Below are 18,556 nucleotides of genomic sequence, written 5' to 3'. Positions count from 1 at the left end.
CTGTTGCAACAGATCCTGGCCCCAGAGAAAACCTAAAGTGGGGGACCAAGAGCTGCCATTTACATGTCCTTGAAACAAGGGCATCAGTAACCTGCTCCATATGCAGCCTACCTGCACAGGAAAAACATGGCCACAGCTGCTTTCTCTCTGGGGAAAGCATTAATATGTTACAGTAAAAGCAAAATCCGTAATAGAGAGAGAAAAGAAAATTAACACCTAGGAAAGTTTTCTTTCTGAGCATGAAACAGTGATACCATAGTCATTTAAATTGTTTCAGAACCCATACCATAAATACTGAGTATTTTTTAATAATGCTCTACAGAGTGCTGTCTAGTATGTCTAATGATAGGCATGTTAAAGGAAAAGATAGGGAAGTAAGAGGTAAAAATTTCACCAAAGCGATAGTCAGGTTGGTTGTAACGTGATTAATAGTACCTGAAGTGTCCATTAGTTGGCTCTTCTGATGCATGTTTCCACACACAGCAGTCCTGGTATTTATTGACAAGGCCCTGCCGTGCTGTCATGGGGGCGTGCCAGAGGTAGCAGCGAGGGTAATCACGTGCCTCAGGCTGAGTTCACAGGGGGCTAGGCACAGCACTGAAAACACCCAGCTTTTAGACACCTTGCTCCCCAGTGAAGCCTCAGCTTCCTGACTCCTCCTACTCTGGCCTCCCAGACTAACACAAGCTGTACAGAGCATCACCTGCAGCAACTGTAAGAATCACATCCCCTCCAGCACCAGAAAGAGGTGCCAAGCTCCACTGTAGTGTGTTTTTTTTTCCAGACTCCTGGAGTCAAGGCTTAGCTTTTTGCCTGCTAGGCAGAGCACTCTTGCCATCGAGCACCTGAGCAGGGCTCTTTGAGCCTTTGCTGATGAAGCTATTGTACTTTGCTTACCATATTCCTAATGCTCATTTGAGCAGAAGCTGGGATCCAAGTCTTTTGTCATTCAGATTTCTTCTTGCCTTTTTCTCTTTCAAGATAGTTTAATCTTGCTCAGCAAAATGAAACTTTCAGTGGAAGATACTAGAAGAAGAGACCTATCCAAAAATACCCAGTTTCCCAATATTATTTCCCAGTATTTGCTCATACTATATCCTTTTTACCTTAAAATCTTCATTTTCTGCATCTCACCAGATGCTCAAACTAGCTTATTCTTGGGACAAAAACTGTTGCAGTGACATTGCCAACAGTGTTGTTTTAGAGGGTCAGTTTCTCAGTGCATGCCTTACAGGCTGAACACATACAAACGGGGGAAGAAGACCCAATGGGGCATAGGTTTGATAAATATGCTACTCCATGTAGTGCTGTCAAGAGCCAGGCACATGGAAGCTTCAGAAAATTAAGCAATAGAAACTTGGGTAGAATCCATCCAAAGAGGCTGAACAACAAAATTTTGGTCTTAGGTGCCTCAAGTAGCAGTTATGGGCCTGTTGGGCTACTGGTGCCACCCAGCACCCTGCAGAGATGCCCAAGCTGGCTGTGGGAACAGGAGCTGTGGAGTCAGGATGGTAAGTGCCATGCTCACGTCAGCCACCCCAAGAGACAGGCAGTGTTGGCTCAGGCATGCCAGCAGCGCAGGGCTGTGCCTCTTCGGAGACCTGCACTTCTACTGATGTGCCCTGGGTGAGGTGGACACAAAAGCTCAGCAATCTCTTCCACACCCTCCAGCCCGTGGTGGGGCCCTTGTGAATATGTACCCTATGGGCAGCATCTGGCTGCCCTGAGTTCATACCTCACAACCATGAGTGCAAACACATGTGCTACTGAGTGAGTAGTATTAAAATAGGTTATTTAAAAAGTTTTGCTAGTCTGTGCTACTGCTAAGTTTGAATATCTGAAAGGCAGAAAGTGCCTTTTTCTTTTCTTTTAAGCTTTTTGCTGCGCTCAGAATAGCGCCACAAAAGGTAAAAGAAAAGTCAAAAGGACTATTAATTCTACCCCAAAGTATATTCACCAGCAGAGGGTTGGCCATTAACATACACTGCATATTCCATAGCTCCACAAGAATAGAAGAGCCTGAAACTCCTTTTCACAGAGCTTCTGGACTGCAAAATCTTCAGTATTGAAGTGTTGTTTCCATTTTCCTTATGTCTGTCAGCACAATTCTTACCATCTGGAGTTAGTTTAGCAGAAAGGTGTGGATGTATATTTGTCTTTCAATCCACTCAATAAAATGTGACACATTGCTGTAAACTCCTGGTCCCAAAACCTTGGAAAAGCAGACAGAGCCCCAAGACGTTAAACCAAACAAAGTCCAGCGCCCTGCAGGTTGCTCACATACAAGTGGTCCTCCGCTGTCACCCTGCAATATCAAAGAAAAAAAAAGTCTATAGGGGCTCCATGTAGCCAGCAGTCATATGTTAAAGCTATGTCAGTTTCTAGAGTGATTTGCCTTTAGTAAGTAACTAAACTTTAATCAGCTGTTAAGACTGGCTGCTCTACTAATCTATGTAGCAGCAGCATTCACTATTACTGGTATTTATTCCCCATTATAACTGTACAAAAATGTATCTGCAAATGGTTTATACTAATTTTAAGATGTTAGACTACTATTTAGCTAATACAGATAAGCCTTAGACTGTTTAAGCAGCATTTCATTACCACAAACTGAAGTTGATTTCGGATTCATAGAATCAGAGGCATTGAGGTTGGGACTCCTGGAAGTCATCTGGTCCAACCTCCCTGCTCAAGCAGGACCACCTACTGGTTACACCAGTAATAATAAAAGTTGGGTTAAAATGTGTAAATAGACTGTTGTCATTTTTATAGTAGATGAAGTATGCTGTACCCAATTAATGTCACAGAGCTTTGATTTCTAAAAGCCTTTCTAGCTGTGAGTTTCTCCTTAGAGAGAGGCTTACCATGCAAGAGTCCACAGTGCCAGACTCATAGCCGGCACACAGCATCCTGCTGGTGATGGTTTTCATGTCAAAGTACGACTGGCATTGTTTTAAGGAAATGATGCGAACTTCTCCTTCCTGAAGCTTGAAAGGCACTGAAAAACAGAATTAAGCATTAAACTATATACCTATGAACACACAAATATTTATCTATGATGGATCTTTGAGGCAGAGGAGAGAGTCAACTCCATGGCAGGATCCTTCATAGCAAGCATTTTGATTTGGGTAAATTTGACTTAGTGTATCAGGGAATCAGATTTCAAAGGTTATTGGAATTATTTTAGCATATCCAGGACTTCTTCCTACTGTGAACAGCTGAGAGAGCTCAGATTCAAAGGAAATCTGTTAAATCGAGGGTATAAAGCATGAAACCCTGTGTAGCCATGATGGTTTTTGCAGCTTCATAACATAAAATCTTTAAAAGCAAAGCTGAAACCATATTAGAGAGCAAAGAAACTTTTCCCACTTACCAGCGATACAAAAGCATTCTGTGTTATTTTTTTCCCTGCATTTACCTAAAAGATAGTTTTAGGTGGGTAGATCTGATTGTAAACAGCATATTCCTCACCAATGTAATACTGTTTTTGCCAGTTGTATGACCAGGCCACCAGGGGTGGAGCAGTACTTTTAGGAAGATTTCATTCTCCAATGTACAGAAAAGCACCCTTCCCTTATAATTGCTATAATAGAGAAGGGAGAAACACAATGGACAGAGCATAACAGTGTTGGGGCCAGGACACTTTGGATACGATGCATGCAGGATCATTTTGGCAAAACAAATATTTACATAACATAAATGTTCTTGTTATGGGACCCAAGGATTTCAGTGGCAACAGAGCATGAAAACCAGCAACATTTCTGTTCAGAGAAACCAAAACAACACTTCTGATTATGCCCACATGGAACAAATCATGCCACAAGCCTAAAATGTGACACAGAGCATTGACTCAAGAAAATGTTCATTCGACCTATATGCAATTGCTTTCTGTGCCTTCAGCTTTCACTGCACTAAGAATGTTATTCCACAGCAATGAGCTCATGCAGGTTTTACCTCAGTACAGTTCTAAATACAACCTGGGTACAACTATAACCAATTCAGGTCGTTTTCTTGATAGGAGTTTCTAGATCCTTTGCATTTAAAAAATAAATTAATTAATTAAATTAAACCACTTGTCTAAATACAGATTTAGGAACATAAATTTAGACTACTGATTTGAAAAACCTAGTCTAGTGACAGCTGGCTTTCCTCCATGAGTAGTTACAGTTCCTTAGCATTTAATAAAGTCCGGCATTTGTATAAATGGATAAAGCACTGCAATGGGGTCACTTATTGGATTAACCCAGTAGGTAGTTAATGTGGTTTACCACGATTGCCAAAAGTATTCATCTTACTTTTGTTGCCCATGTGTCCCCAGCCTGTGATGTAGCAGTAGGTATCTGGCTGCACCAACTGTTCCTTGCTGGGCAGACAGACAGGTCTTACATAGCTTGTTTCGTTGATATCTTCATCTAGTTCTACAATGCTGATATCATAGTCCACGACTGCTCTGTTGTAGCGCGGATGCAGGATAATTGTCTTCACTAGTCGGGTCTGCATGAAACTTGAGGGATGATCAAGATTGCTTATCCCAAACACTACTTTCCAAACAGCTGCGTTTTCTCTCCTTTGTTTAAAAAAAAAAAAAAAAAAGAAGAGTATTTTTTTAGTTTAAATGTCTGAGTGTTTTTCTCTGACTCCTCTTATATGCTATTTTGCAAATTTTTTCACGTACAAATGCTATAAGAAAACAAATACTTAGGCATCAGTACTGACAAAAAAAAAAAAAAAAAAAAAAAAAAAAAAGAATGTTTTCCATTCCCTTCCTGCCTGCTACAGAAATAATTCAAGCTCGCAGCCTAAGATATGAAAACACCCATTATTTGCCACATTAAATGCCAAAGGTTCTCAAAATCATCCCTCAGATCCTGCCCAAGTTCTTAGGTGCTCACTGGTGGGCATGTTCCAGTTTTTCTGGGGTGACAGTATTGTTTAGTAGTATGCTGCTCACAGCAGTAATTTAAGCTGAAGTCCCAAAGGAGTCTCAAAGATACAATTCAATTATGAAAAATAAATCTCTTAATCTATTTTTTATTGGGCATCTGTGTGTGCCAAGCATACTCCCTATGCCCAAGCTTAAAGGTTACTCTGTCTCTTACACAGAACTGTTTAAGACTCATGCAAATATCCATGATCACAAAAAAAAAAAAAAAAAAAAATTATATATATAAGTCGATAGGCTATTAGTAGGAAAAATGAATTAGGGTCTGTTAAGTCACATAAGAAAACATTAGAAGTTTAGAGAATCTGGATCACAGCTAGTGGTAAGCCATGGGTTCCTAATCAGTCTGTGATTCTAAAAAATGAAAAAGAAAAGTCTCTTTTTTGGAATTGATGTAACTAAGCTCCTTCGAAGAGACTGAGGCTTAGTCAGAGCAATCTGAATGAAAACATCCAGAATTTCAGCTTTTTCACAGTATTCAACAGAATTGTCATTCCTATAATTTGGAAAGAGATTCAATTGCTAAATAAAGACTGTTTTTATCTACGAGTTCCATGAGAATTCTGGTATTTCAAACTATAATGGTCGTTCTACCATCATGACCAATTTGTGATTTATTCTATGATGTTTCAAGTTGAAGTGCTAGGAATATTCACATCCTATTGTGTTTATGGGCATTGAAAAAGAGCATTGCTCGGAGCAATGAGAAGTCACAGACAGAATGTATTATCTTACTACAGTCAAGAAAAAAACTTCAATTTCTTGGATGCTTTGGTGTAAAGCATTTCAAATTGACCTGGACAAAACTATACTAATAAGACCAGCAAAGGACTATTCTTAATGCAGTTCCTTTCCATTTGTAACTTTATAGATATTCATGGCTATTTGCATTAATATTGTCTGCTGCATTACTGATGTATAGTCCTCATGGTTTGGATCCCAGACTTCACAAAATATTTTTTGTCTAACGCACCAGAGCACATTTTGTCTAATGCCTCCAGTTCCCTCAGTCACTCCTCATAACTCTTGTTTTCTAGTCCGTCTTCACTAGCTTTATTGCTCTTCTCTGAACACGCTTGAGCAAGTCAATATCCATTGACAGGCCCAAAACTGAGCACAACATTCAAGATGCAGTCTCACCAGTGCATGTACAAGGGGACAAGTCCTGCCGGCCACATTATTGCTGATGTAGGCTAGGATGCCACAGGCCTTGCTGACCACCTGTGCCCACTGCCAGGTCATCTCTGGCTGGCTGCTGACCAGTGTCCCCAGGTCCTTTTCAGCCTAGCAGCTTTCCAGCCACTCTTCCCCAAGCCCGTACCTCTGCATGGGACTGCTGTGACCCAAGTGCAGCAGCTGGCACTGAGCCTTGTTGAATGCCATGCTGTGACCCATCAATCCAGCCTATCCAAAGCCCTCTGCTTTCCTACCCTCAAGCAGATAACACTCCCACCCAGTTTGGTGTCATCTTCAAACCTAATGATGGGTGCACTTGATCCCCTCATCCAGTTCATTGATAAAAATGCTAAACAAAACTGGCCCTAAAATTGAGTCCTAGAAGCACCACTGGTGACATGTATTACTCTGAGATCATACAGCCCAGCTTTTAATTGAGATCACCAAAGTTCTTCCAAAAGTAGAGGAATATACCAGACCCTGTTTAGCTGCAGCGATCTCTCCTGTGTTATTGCCTCTAGAATCTCCATAAATAGCCTCACAACTTGAGATACTCACACTGTTGCCTTTCTGACTTGTCTTCTGGCTTTGGACACAAAAGCCACAAACCAGAATTTACCCTAACCATAATTTATATCAAGAGCCAGGAGAAAAAAAAAAAAAGAAAATAAATATCAGTCAAGAAAAAACAAAGTACATCATCTTTTCTCATGCTTACCACAGAATTTCTACTGGCTTATTAAACAGAAAGAAAGATGTTTAGCATAGTACAAAAATTTCCAGTGAGAAAGTATCAGTTTTAAGCAGGACTAAGTACTGGTGACAACCACCTAACAAAAGAGTACTTGCTAACTATAGCAGAAAACACACATTTCAATTGTATTTAGGAACATGATTAAACAACTCCAGTACCAGAGAAAAAAAAATACGGTAATGCACTTTCCTCTAAAGTCTGTGGTTCTTTAAAAAGAAATACTGGTTACCAAAAAGCTAACAATGACTAAGATAATTCCTATGCCACAAAAACCTCCTCTGTTCTCCAGAGCATCCACCATGGAACCTCATGAAGCAATCAATAGTGGTTAATACTGACTGATTAATACTACTGATTGATAATCATAATGAAGCCATGGGGAGTTTATAATCAGAAAATAGAGTGAAATTCATTATATCAATTGCACAGTGATTAAATATTCATGTTTTATTTTTAATGGCCACAGCATTTTTCCAGACATTTCTATGCTGATGACCAAAATTGTACATTGTACAAGAGCTATGGAATTCAAGTTTTGATCTTTTCTTGGTTTCCTGATGAAAGTCAGCATATCTTTGTTTACATTTCATCAGTAAAGATAGCAATAATAAAGCATGTCAAAACCTAACTTGATGCTGGTTTACACCATTTATTCTATCTCATAGTCTCTAACAGCAGGCCTATGTGACTTCATCTGCAGAGATCATCAGTTGCTGCCAGTGTATTTGGTAGTGGAGTTGGTAAACCTCAAGTTACATTTAATTTGTATATGAACAGCAAAATTGTCTGAGCTCCTCTCACCCTTCGAAGCAGTGCGCTACCGTCAAGACCCATCTCTTTGCAATCAGAACACAGCCACATACGTGTCCACTTGGCTCACTCTGCAGAGAGCACTGCCACGGCCACCGGCCTGGACGACTGGTCCTGCCACCCAGGATCCTTTTGTTCATGCGCGCGGCTGGGCGACGGCCACAGTCTGGTGAGAAACAGATGCAGAAGGGAGTTACTCCTTACCAGACATACAGCATGCAAGACCTGGAAGAAAACTGGACACAGAGGACTATTAACAGAGTCATGAAATTACACTGAACAATAAAATAACTGAAGTCATCAATAACCACACGTTAATATCAAACACATTGAGCCATTCTAGTTCTTCCTTTCCATAGAAGGACTTGCTCTTCTGAGATTAATTTTGACCTGCTTAGACTAAAATATCAACCAAGCTAAGTTTGGGAAGTTGACTTTCTTGAAGGAACAGTTACCTGGCTGCCCTTGGGAAGGCTTCCCGATTTCATGTCTTTGTCTTTTTGTTAACTGCCAATGTGCTTGTGCTATTTTGTACTATCCATAACAAATGCTTCTGGAAAATTAGCCCAGCAATAATGAGCACTTGCTTAAGCAAGTAATTCTTACTGTGTTCATCCCCAAAACTTCAGAGGGCAAGGGGTTTTATGTGTTCTTAAAGCAACATATGTCAGAAGCAAACACCTTTAACAGGCTCCTGAGAAGTGTCATTCTCTGGTAAGAGTAATAAATATTTTGATTACTTTCCCAAATTTAGGTCATGCTTTGTGATTAATTCTCCCCATGCCAAGCAAATTCATAACACATATGTTCTTCAGCAAAACTCTCCTTACCTGTAGAACATGATTTTATTCAAGATGAAGATTTTATGCCATTTTCAAATTACTTAAATCTGCACAATCTGCTGTCTCTGCAGATTGTTCTGTAGCTTTCTACTTTAGGTTCCCTTGAGATTCACAGCTAAACAGATCAAAGCTTCAGGTCCCAGGTATGCAGCCTACTGACCCCTCTGTTGGAAAAGGATGTTTTTAGCAGGAAATTTTTTCAGATTAATTTTTGGAACCTGACTGATGACAAAATTCATAATTCATGTGGGAGCTGGACTGGGCTACTGCAATAGACAACCTCAGTGTCAAAAATAAGAAAAGCTGTTGAAATTGAACAGAGAAGGGGAAAAAAAAAAATACAAAACTGGAGGTTGCAGAGGTCCAGTCAAATGTCAGAATGAGTCCACACAAAGCATCTGTATTTGTTAAGGTATATTTAACATATCTTTATAAACAGCTTTGTCTATTTTTTTCAGAAATATGCACTTCTCTTACCTTCTTTAGTGCAAAGGAGAGCCACTTTGCTTCTGCTTCGACATATCTGCCTAAATATTGAAACAAGAACATCATAAAAATCTCAACTAATTCATATAATTTTGGGTGATTTGGATATCAGCACAGGTATTGTATCCACTGTTTTGAATGAGCTCTTAAAAGTCCCCCAAACCGTAAAAAGAAAAACAAAGAGCTTCTCATGCCAGATGACTTCCAGTGTCTTTCTGTCAACAGTTCAAAATATTAGTTCAGCTTTACAATGTGTTTCATGAGCAGGTGCTACATATTTTGCAGACGACCTTGCTGTCTGGGCACTGATCCAGCCCTGAGCTCGGCTGGGATGTACAGTCTGTCAAGCCTTAATTTATGGCACCTGAAAGCACAGAGATTGCTGTTCTCTGCATCCTTACAGCCAAAGGATGGGGTTTTCTTTGAAATATATATGATTAAAATTTTTGCCCAAAAAGTTTTGGTATTTTGATGAAATCCCAGGAAGCAAGTATTAAGATAAATAAATAAATACATAAATAAATCCCGTTTAAATTTTTAAGATGAAAAAGCAAGGAAGTGACTCTTTGTCAAAGGAGGGGAAATCCTTGCTAAAACTGAGAGTGCTGTTGCTCAGTTCTCTGGCTGCCTATTCACATGACCTTTTAATTCATACCATATATGCATATGTGCTTTTTAGAGGCAGATTCAGAGCAGAATTAGACTGTATATCTGGATTACATATTCCCCAGGTTATTATTTGAAGTAATCTCAGTAGGTGGGCTGTTTCTTTAAAGTTGCAACTATTTAAAAAGAGGCTCAATTTGATTTTAGGTCATAGATATAAATGTGGGCACAACATCTGAGTGCAACCACCGAAGTCTCAGGCCTTGATCACTGATTTGACCAGACCTCTGCTCCATTCACATGCTGTGCAGATCAGTCTACTTTCTGTACTTCTTCAGCCTGAAAACACAGCACATAAATTTTTGTGCCTGGAGATATATGACTAATTTCAGGAATGGTGCTTGGCTTTGAACAATTTTGGGGGGTATTTACACTGCATAAAAATATACAGAATATAATTTAGACCAGCCACACTCATGAGAATAAATTACTACCCCCACACACACACTGAGAAGTTTATTTGATGTGACCTCACTATGGGTGAGACTACATCTTTTGCCATTCTATCTTGTAGCTCAGAGGCTCCAATACATCTCTTCTCACGTATTTCCTAGCAGACCACTTTCAAATACAGCAAAGCCTCTTGAAAGTCCTTTGGACCTTAGTGACCAAACAGAATATGATTTTGGACCTGCCTCTACATCTTTTCACAACCTAAGATGTTTATTCTTGATTTAATCTGGAGAAAAGCATTTAGATAGAATCATAGAAGGTTGATTGAAAGGTTGGAAAAGACCTCCAAGATAATCTGGTCCAATCATCCCCCTACTACCAATGTCACCCACTAAACCATGTCCCTCAGCACCATGTCCAACCTTTCATTGAACACCCCCAGGGACGGTGATTCCACCACCTCTATGGGCAACCCGTCCCAATGTTTGGCCACTCTTTCTGAGAGGAAATTTCTCCTAATTTTCAACCTGAACCTCCTCTGATGCAACTTGAGGCAAATCCCTCTTATCCTGTCTCTGGTTTTCTGTGAGAAGAGGCCAACCCCCATCTCCCCACACCTTCCTTTCAGGTAGTTGTAGAGAGCAATAAAGTCTCCCCTGAGACTCCTCTTCTCCAGACTATACTACCCCAGTTCCCTCAGCCACTCCTCACAGGACTTGTGTTCCAGGCCCTGTACCAGCTTCGTAGCCCTGCTCCAGGGCCTCAATGTCCTTCATGTAGTGAGGGGCCCAAAGATGAATACATTTCTCAAGGTGCAGCCTCACCAGAGCAGAGTACAGGGGGATGATCACCTCCCTGCTCCTGCTGCCTACACTACTCCTGATACAGGCCAGGATGCCATTGGCATTCTTGGCCACCTGAACGCACTGCTGGCTGATGTTCAGCCGAGCATCAACCAACAACCCCAGATCCTTTTCCTTTGCACAGTTTTCCAGAACCTGGAAGCTGGATACTATTAGGCTAGTGGCAAAATACAGTGAGAAAGGAAAACATGTAAAAACAGAAGTATCAGGCTCCATCTTGTAATGTCCCTTTTTCTAGATGAAGGGATAAAAATGAATTTAAATGAATGAGGAACTTATTACTGTGGAACAGAACTAGCACAAAATTGAGCTGTTGGAAAGCAAGAGTATGCACTTGTACACGCAATCTTTTTAGTACTGTTCTGCTGAAGGAATCAGCCATTATGAAAAGCTTTCCTGCAGACAACAATGGAAAATAAAAAAATCTAGGTGTATTCCTCAGATTTTCTTCTTCACACATATATTGTACCTCTGCCCTCTGCATTTAGCCAAGTCAGTCTTCTGTTGTGAAACACAAGAATGTTCTGTTGAAGAGAGTTATGAAATCTCCTTCTGTCCATTTGAAAGAGGAGTAGGGAAACAATCTGTTTTTTGAAGATGGATTAGATAGCTCTCCCATTTTTTGTCATGAATGTTTACGTTAATTGACTCTTTAGACTCAAAAGTCACGCTATGAATGTTTCAACCACAACTGAGGCCTGGCTTCTTGTTACCAACTACATGTTTAGTAGAGCTAGTTAAAAGAAAATTACCACTGTATAAGGCCAGAGAAGCTGCTAAGTAAGCTTACTGTAAGAGGATACTGTTCTGCTGAAAAACCTGTGATCTCTCCAAATGTAGTGACTACCTACAACAGCAAAATAAATCTAATTTACCTATCACTTACCCATTCACTAGAAGTGCGTGTAAAGTTGATGCATTCTTATTCTTCCAGTCTGGGTGCAGATTCAGCCACTTTTGGTGCTGTATTTCCTCATCTTCTAATACAATTTCTGTTGTAGGTGGTCCTCTGAAACAAATAAAAGACATTCATAGACTTCCTATTAAATTCCTATGTTTCAATTATGAAAGGAAGAGGCCCTAATACATCCTGTTCACTAGCAAAACAGAGTAGAGTGTTACGTGAAAGCCACGTGTAACAGAACCATAGTTAGGGGAATTATATCACCCCAAGAAGCCAGGCCAGCTAATGTACTACTGTCACTCGCATTGTATTTTCTGATAAAAACCAGAATCGGAATCAGGAACAGCAAGAGGTTTCGGGTGGAATTCACTATACATCATACACTGAAATGTTTCTACATTTTTCTGACTCCATAAGTACAGCAAATAGATCTTCATTTGTGGAAGAGGAAAAAGTAAAAAATATTTCCTTGCATTCCTGTCTTTGGAAATCCAATCAGATATAACAGTAAAGAGCAATCTGAATTTTGTTAATAATACTTTGAACTATCTCTAAGTCCAAGCTGTTTGACTTTGTAAGTAAAACAAAATTACAGGTGATGATGTCAAACCTGGCCTTCTGCAGCAAATTAACAGGAATACAAAAGCAAGTTAGAATGACTCCACCAGGAGATGTTTTCACACTTCCGCTTTCTCAGTTTAGGTGTTGCCTGATAAACCACTGAAGAGACTGTTTTAGTAAATCTCAACTGCCAAATGGAAAAAAAAATGTATTTTTGAAATGACTGTACAAGTCACACAACTTTCTAGCACAGAAACAGCCACGATTAGCTATCAATCCCTGACAATTAGAAGGGCTTCCAAGGGCTGCTCCCCTGAACACTAGTTATGGGCCAAATTCTAAGCACTGGTTTGTGGAAAAGAGAACGAGAGATGTTCAGAAAAACTGAAATGTCCTAAAAGTCACCTTTGAACTCAAGTCTCTCATGACAGTACCTAGCAATGCCAGCCAGATTATTAGTTTGTCTAAGAGTCTATTTTTTCTAACATCACCTGTATTTGTTTTAAAATATTTACCAAAGTATGGTATCCTTTACCAGCTGATTACATAAATTAACAAATATCAAAGAATTAAGATTTATGGTAAAGTTGTCAGTGCAACCACATGGAAATGTTTTCAACAGGACTGAAATAATTAACTAGGCTCTGAGATCCCACCCATGGGTCTTGCCTGTTACATGACTTATTTTTCAGAGCCTTCTCTGGGCATTATTAAGCAACCTCATTCCATGAGCTACTATCCAGAATGTGCAACCAGACAGTAACAAGTATTTTTAAAGTCTGTACTTTTTCTCATTGAGAGAAAGCTATTTTTGCAGCAAACATCTTTTTTCCATCATTGCTTGCTTATGGAAAACACATAAAGCTCCCCCCCCTTCATTTCCAACAGTTGCTTAATTTCCACTCTTTCTCCCACCAGACAAACACAAGCTTACTTTTCTCTTAAGATGACATATACAGAGATATTTTATATAGCTGTAAACAAGTGTCTGACCTATAGAATATGTAACTCAAAAAAAGAACAAATATTGTTACCATCTGACGGATCCAAATCTATATTATCCAAACTACCACATTATTTTGTTGAAAGCTACAGCTCATGATGCTATAACCATTATTAAACATAGACTCATTTCTAAACTAGGACAACAACCTACAAGATACTTAAGCCTGTATGAAATTTTATAGTTATTAATATAATACATTTTATTTAATAAAATTAAATGGCTATGCTTTTTTTCCCTTGGTAGTCAGAGCCTGATGTAACACACTCAGAACCAATATGCCCTAATTTACATTTTCAGAATTCCTTCTAAAGTTTTTATCCTATCCCTCCTAGATCTGAAGCACAAAATTTGTTCTGTGGGCATGCTCTAAAGGGAAGATTCAGTTTTCAGTGAATACTGCCACTTCATCTCATCGGGTATAATTTCTTCCTAGGAATATTTTCTTTTACTGAGTTTCTTAGAGACTCCAACAATGTTTTAAGTTATTAATGAATGATTTAGAACAAATTAAGGATATAGCTACTAATTACTCTAATACATAAACCTAAATCAGCTTTCTTTCCAAATAGAGGTTGAAATTAGCTGTCTTTCCAAATTTTTATTTTAATAGCTTTCTGAAGTTGACCTAAATTGATTCAGTCTGCACAAAAATCATGTGTATGGCCATATTTAATATCTCTCAAGTTTTCAAACAAGCCAAATAAGGAACCTTTTTCATCAGCTTTTCAGAAAGCTCTTTCAATTCTTTGCAAAATTTTCTCTTTTTTCCTCTTTTGTTTACGCAGAATAGCTTTTTTTTTTTTTTTTTTTCCAGAAACATGGTGCTGATTTAACACTAACACTTTTAATTATTACCTACATTGCAACAATAAGCAAAATTGAAACCGTATTTTTGTGACTGAAAGCGTATTTATGTAGAATGCAGTGTGAGGTTTGGGGGCCCCTCAGTTCAGGAAGGGTATTCAGAAACTGGAGAGGGCCCTGCGATGGCTTCCGAAGTATCTAGGGGCCTGTGACACTGATGCACAAGGAGGTACTGAAGGAACTGGTCTTGTGAGGATAAAGCTAAGAGCCACCTCAATGGCAACTTACAACTACCTGAAGAGGAGTTAAAGGGTGATGGGATCAAACTTTTCTCAGTAGTGCCACATAGTAAAACATGGGTAACAGCCTGGAGTGGCAGCTTTGGAGATTGATAGCAGATGAAAGGAAATACTTTTCCACCAGGAAGGCAGGGCAGACCTGGAAAACACAGGCTGTGTCAGTCTCTCAAGGTTTTCTAGACTTGGCTAAACAGAGAAGTGACTAAGCTGATCCAGTGTTGGTAACAGTTCTGCTTCAAGTGGGAGACAGACTAGGTGATCTCCAGATGTCATACAACTGGGATTGTATGATTCTGATGCACTGTAGTGGATAGTACCTATGCTGAAGATCTTGATCCCAAAAGATAGTGACAGTTACTAGCAAAGGTTTTACCACACATTGGAGTATAACATTACAGCACAGTAACTGATATAATTATATCACTTAAATCAGGCTTTAGTGATACCTGCAAACACAAGACATTCATAACGGTAATGCAGACCTTTTAAGTCTGCATTGGACCTTTTAAGGATCTTTGGACCAGATCCTCCACCAAACTTTCAAGATAAATCAAAAATCCTACCTGAATCCGTGTAACGTTCTAAAATCTCATGGTGATGTTGTGATGGAAGGATTTGGGTACTGAAACACTTAACAAACAAACAACAACAAAGACCTTGTGTTCTTTTTTGTTGTTATTAGTTGTGATTTATTTATTTATTTATTTATTTTTAGGACTGATGGTGTTCTAAGAATCTATTACTTTACAGACAACAAAAAATTTAACTGGCTGTCCCATATGGGTATTGAATATCTGTAGCAAATCTTTATATTCTTTATATTCTAAAGAACTATAATAAAACTTCTAAACTTTCAACCATTCCGACCTAGCACAGTGAACACTCTTCAGGGTGCCTGTAGTCTTAGTCTACAGACTTCTCCAAGGCCATATCAAAAACATTATAGTAAAATAAATTTACAGTAGACTCATTATAAACAGCAATATTTATGATTTGTTTTTCCCTATAGATTTGAACTAACTGATACACCAAGTTCTGTGGTAAAAGCTATCACATTCACTCAGATTTTTATGAGATTCTCTGCATTGTTTTCAACAATGAAATGGTATTAGGACCTCTGGAAAAAAAATCCAGAAGGCTTTCTTTCACTAAACAGTTGACCAAAGCAAAACTATCACAGAAAGTTCAGCTGAAAGGAAATTTTCCTTATGAGGCCATGTGATCCATTCCCCTACCCCAAAATAAGATCAACTATATCTAAATTACCTCTGACAGCTATTTGTTTACCCTGCTTATAAAAATGTCTAATGATGGAGATTCCTCAGCATTTCTAGGCAATGTATTCCAGGATTTACAGTTAGCAATTTTGTTCTAAATCTCCCTACCTGTCATTTTAGCTTATTACTTGTATCTTATTCCCCCTGGAAATAGAGAACAGTTTATTCCTTGCTTCTTTGAAACAGCCTTGTACATATTTGAAGGCTCCCATACCTCCTTCACCCTGATTGACCACGTAGAGTTTTCAGCCTTTCTTCACAGAGCATGATTTCTAGGTTTCTGGTCATTCCCGGTGACCTCATCTGGACTTTCCCCATCTAGTCCAAATCCCACACAAGATGAACAGAACAGAGGGATTACACCAAATGTTTATGTACATAAACATTCCTGACTATATACATAAATACCATGTTTGCTTTTCTTGTAGCAGTAAGGTGTTGTTTCCTTATCTTCATCTTCTGAGCCACAATACTTCCTAGTCCCTTCTTTACAGTATTCCTGTCTTGCCAACCATTCTCCATTCTCCATTCAATGTGTCCTACACGTACTGTCTTGAACTGTCTTGAAATCATTGGCATGATTTCAGGCTATTTCTCCAGTCTGTCAAGAAATTCTAATTTCAGATTCTAGTCCTGCCCTCCAAAATGCTTTCAGATCCCCCCAGCTTGATACTGAATGAGAAGTTAGTAAGCATACTCTTACTCCATCATCTGACTGACCCATGACAACACTAACATCACAGACAGATGTGTCTAGCTCAACACCATGTCATTAAGGTGTGACAATGAATCATCAGTCTCTTTTTTCATCTTTGTCCATATCCCATTATTTATTTCAAAAGTCATTTCACATAATGATGTACTTTTAACTTTCATGCTAAGTGAATTTGACATATGTTATTGATAAATACAGGTTGTCTGTCATTAAGACCTTGTATTATTCCTTATATTATACTTCTGTAATTATTTGTTGATAATTGCAGCAAGCCAACTAGTTTCTAAATCTCCTCTTTTTTCATTTTTCATGAAAGATGGCACATTAAACAGTTTTCAGCCTTGTAAAGCCATTTTCTACAACTTCTCAAAGCTACTGGCTAACATTTAACAATCCTAATGCAGATCTGCCATATTCATGTATCTTAAATTCTCTTGAACACATTCCAGCAGACCCAGATACTTTGACGAGCAGCGTATGATCTCTTATTTCCTTACTTTAGCCCTAATTCTCAATGCTTTGCTATCATAGAAACATTTTAATATTTTTTATTGAGGTTATTTGTTTTATTTTGCCTTTTTAAATATATATATGTATATATTCCTAGGTTTTATGATTCTTTTTCTACATACTTACACTGTTCTTCTGTACTGATTATTGTAAGTCTGAACTACACTTCCACTGTCTAGAATTCCACTTTCAGGTCACTGTACAGCTTGTATCAGATAACTAAGTCTTGTTGCTTCAGAAAAGTTGTCTGCTAGATTAACAAAAGGGCAAATAATACTCCAAAATATATAATGACTTTAATCTAAGAAGTTTCCTTTAATCTAAGGCAATGTCCATAAACATTATTTGAAGATGCAACTACAAAATTAGTCTTAAAAAATCAGAAAGTTGAGACATTTTAATTTGACAAAAAACATCTACCCAAATGGGAAATTCTAACTTACATTTTACTAATTTTTCAAATTTCATTTTTTAAAAGTCTAATTAAAGTTCCTTTAATAAATTTAATGTCAAGTTATGGATTCCCTTACATGTACTTCAGAGAGGGATTTTTTTTTTAATTTAATAAGAAAACAAAAGCCAGTTTGTCTTGTACATTATAAAGTCTCTTGCAGTGGGGAAAAGTAATGTTTAGGGTCATTTCATTACAAAAGTTATGCAATGAAAATATTAAAGAAATAATAGGTTTCAAAGTATTCTAGCTTGCTAATTGCTGATCACTGTGGTCAGACAAATATTATAGTATAGTTTATACTGAAACACGAGGAACATTATAATTTGCATACTAAATTACAATTAAAAATGATAATAAAAAAAAAAAAAAAAAAAAAAGAAAAACAGAAACCAGGGACTAATTTTAGGTTATGAAATTAATATTCTGTTCATAATTAAAAGCAACATAAATCAGGATACTTCTGCACAACAATGGTTTTACTACCTCATTTTCCCTATTTCATTATGCAAATTTATATCATGTACTAAAAAGTTTAGAATTAAGTATAATCCATAACTGGGCTCCTTCTATCTTCAAAGTAACAGTAACATTCTTCTGTTCAGCTTCTATTGGTTTTAGATGCATGTGACAACAGGCTTGAAAAAGGAAGCCTTGTGTTGTTCCAGAAGGTAATGAATAACATGTGTATGGGCACTAATATAAAACAAATTAGGCCTATTTCTGAGCTAGAACAGCATCTGTTTCCTGTCTGTACAGATTTAATATCTGTGTAGTTTTAAACTCAGCAAATTTGATTTGAAAGCCCCAGGGAAAAAAAATAAAAAATGTTTATTATAATGTCATTTGTACAAGCTGGGACATAACATAGTTTGGAAAAAGTATTTGTGATCAACCATTAAAATAACAACCTTTCTATGGTTGACAGTATCCACATATCTTTTTAATTTTTTTAGTCAGCACTAATAACAATTACCTTTTTACTTAAAGAAGGAAAAGTATCCAATCATGCAGACAACAAGTGTTATAAGAGGCAAGAGGCAAGTGACCATATTATTAATATGGTCTTGAAGCAATCATTACAATTTGCAAAGAAT

The 18,556-nt window shown here is 38.1% G+C and overlaps 1 protein-coding gene across 1 annotated transcript in view; it reads right to left on the bottom strand.

The window, feature by feature from the left end:
* Positions 1-2,122: 2,122 nt before the first annotated feature.
* The window catches only part of CORIN (corin, serine peptidase), a 129,542-nt gene continuing 113,108 nt past the window's right edge, over positions 2,123-18,556 (bottom strand). The window contains exons 17-22 of the mRNA XM_032186670.1: positions 11,819-11,941; positions 9,002-9,051; positions 7,674-7,848; positions 4,296-4,567; positions 2,865-2,998; positions 2,123-2,305 (exon numbers count right to left, since the gene is read on the bottom strand). Of these exons, the coding sequence (XP_032042561.1) occupies positions 2,123-2,305; positions 2,865-2,998; positions 4,296-4,567; positions 7,674-7,848; positions 9,002-9,051; positions 11,819-11,941 (937 nt within the window). The remainder of the gene's footprint in view (positions 2,306-2,864; positions 2,999-4,295; positions 4,568-7,673; positions 7,849-9,001; positions 9,052-11,818; positions 11,942-18,556) is intronic.

This window comes from Aythya fuligula, chromosome 4 (assembly GCF_009819795.1).
Source record: "Aythya fuligula isolate bAytFul2 chromosome 4, bAytFul2.pri, whole genome shotgun sequence".
NCBI classification, from domain to species: domain Eukaryota; kingdom Metazoa; phylum Chordata; class Aves; order Anseriformes; family Anatidae; genus Aythya; species Aythya fuligula.
Note: the sequence above shows the minus strand (reverse complement) of the source record. Positions and strands in the feature narration are given on the sequence as shown.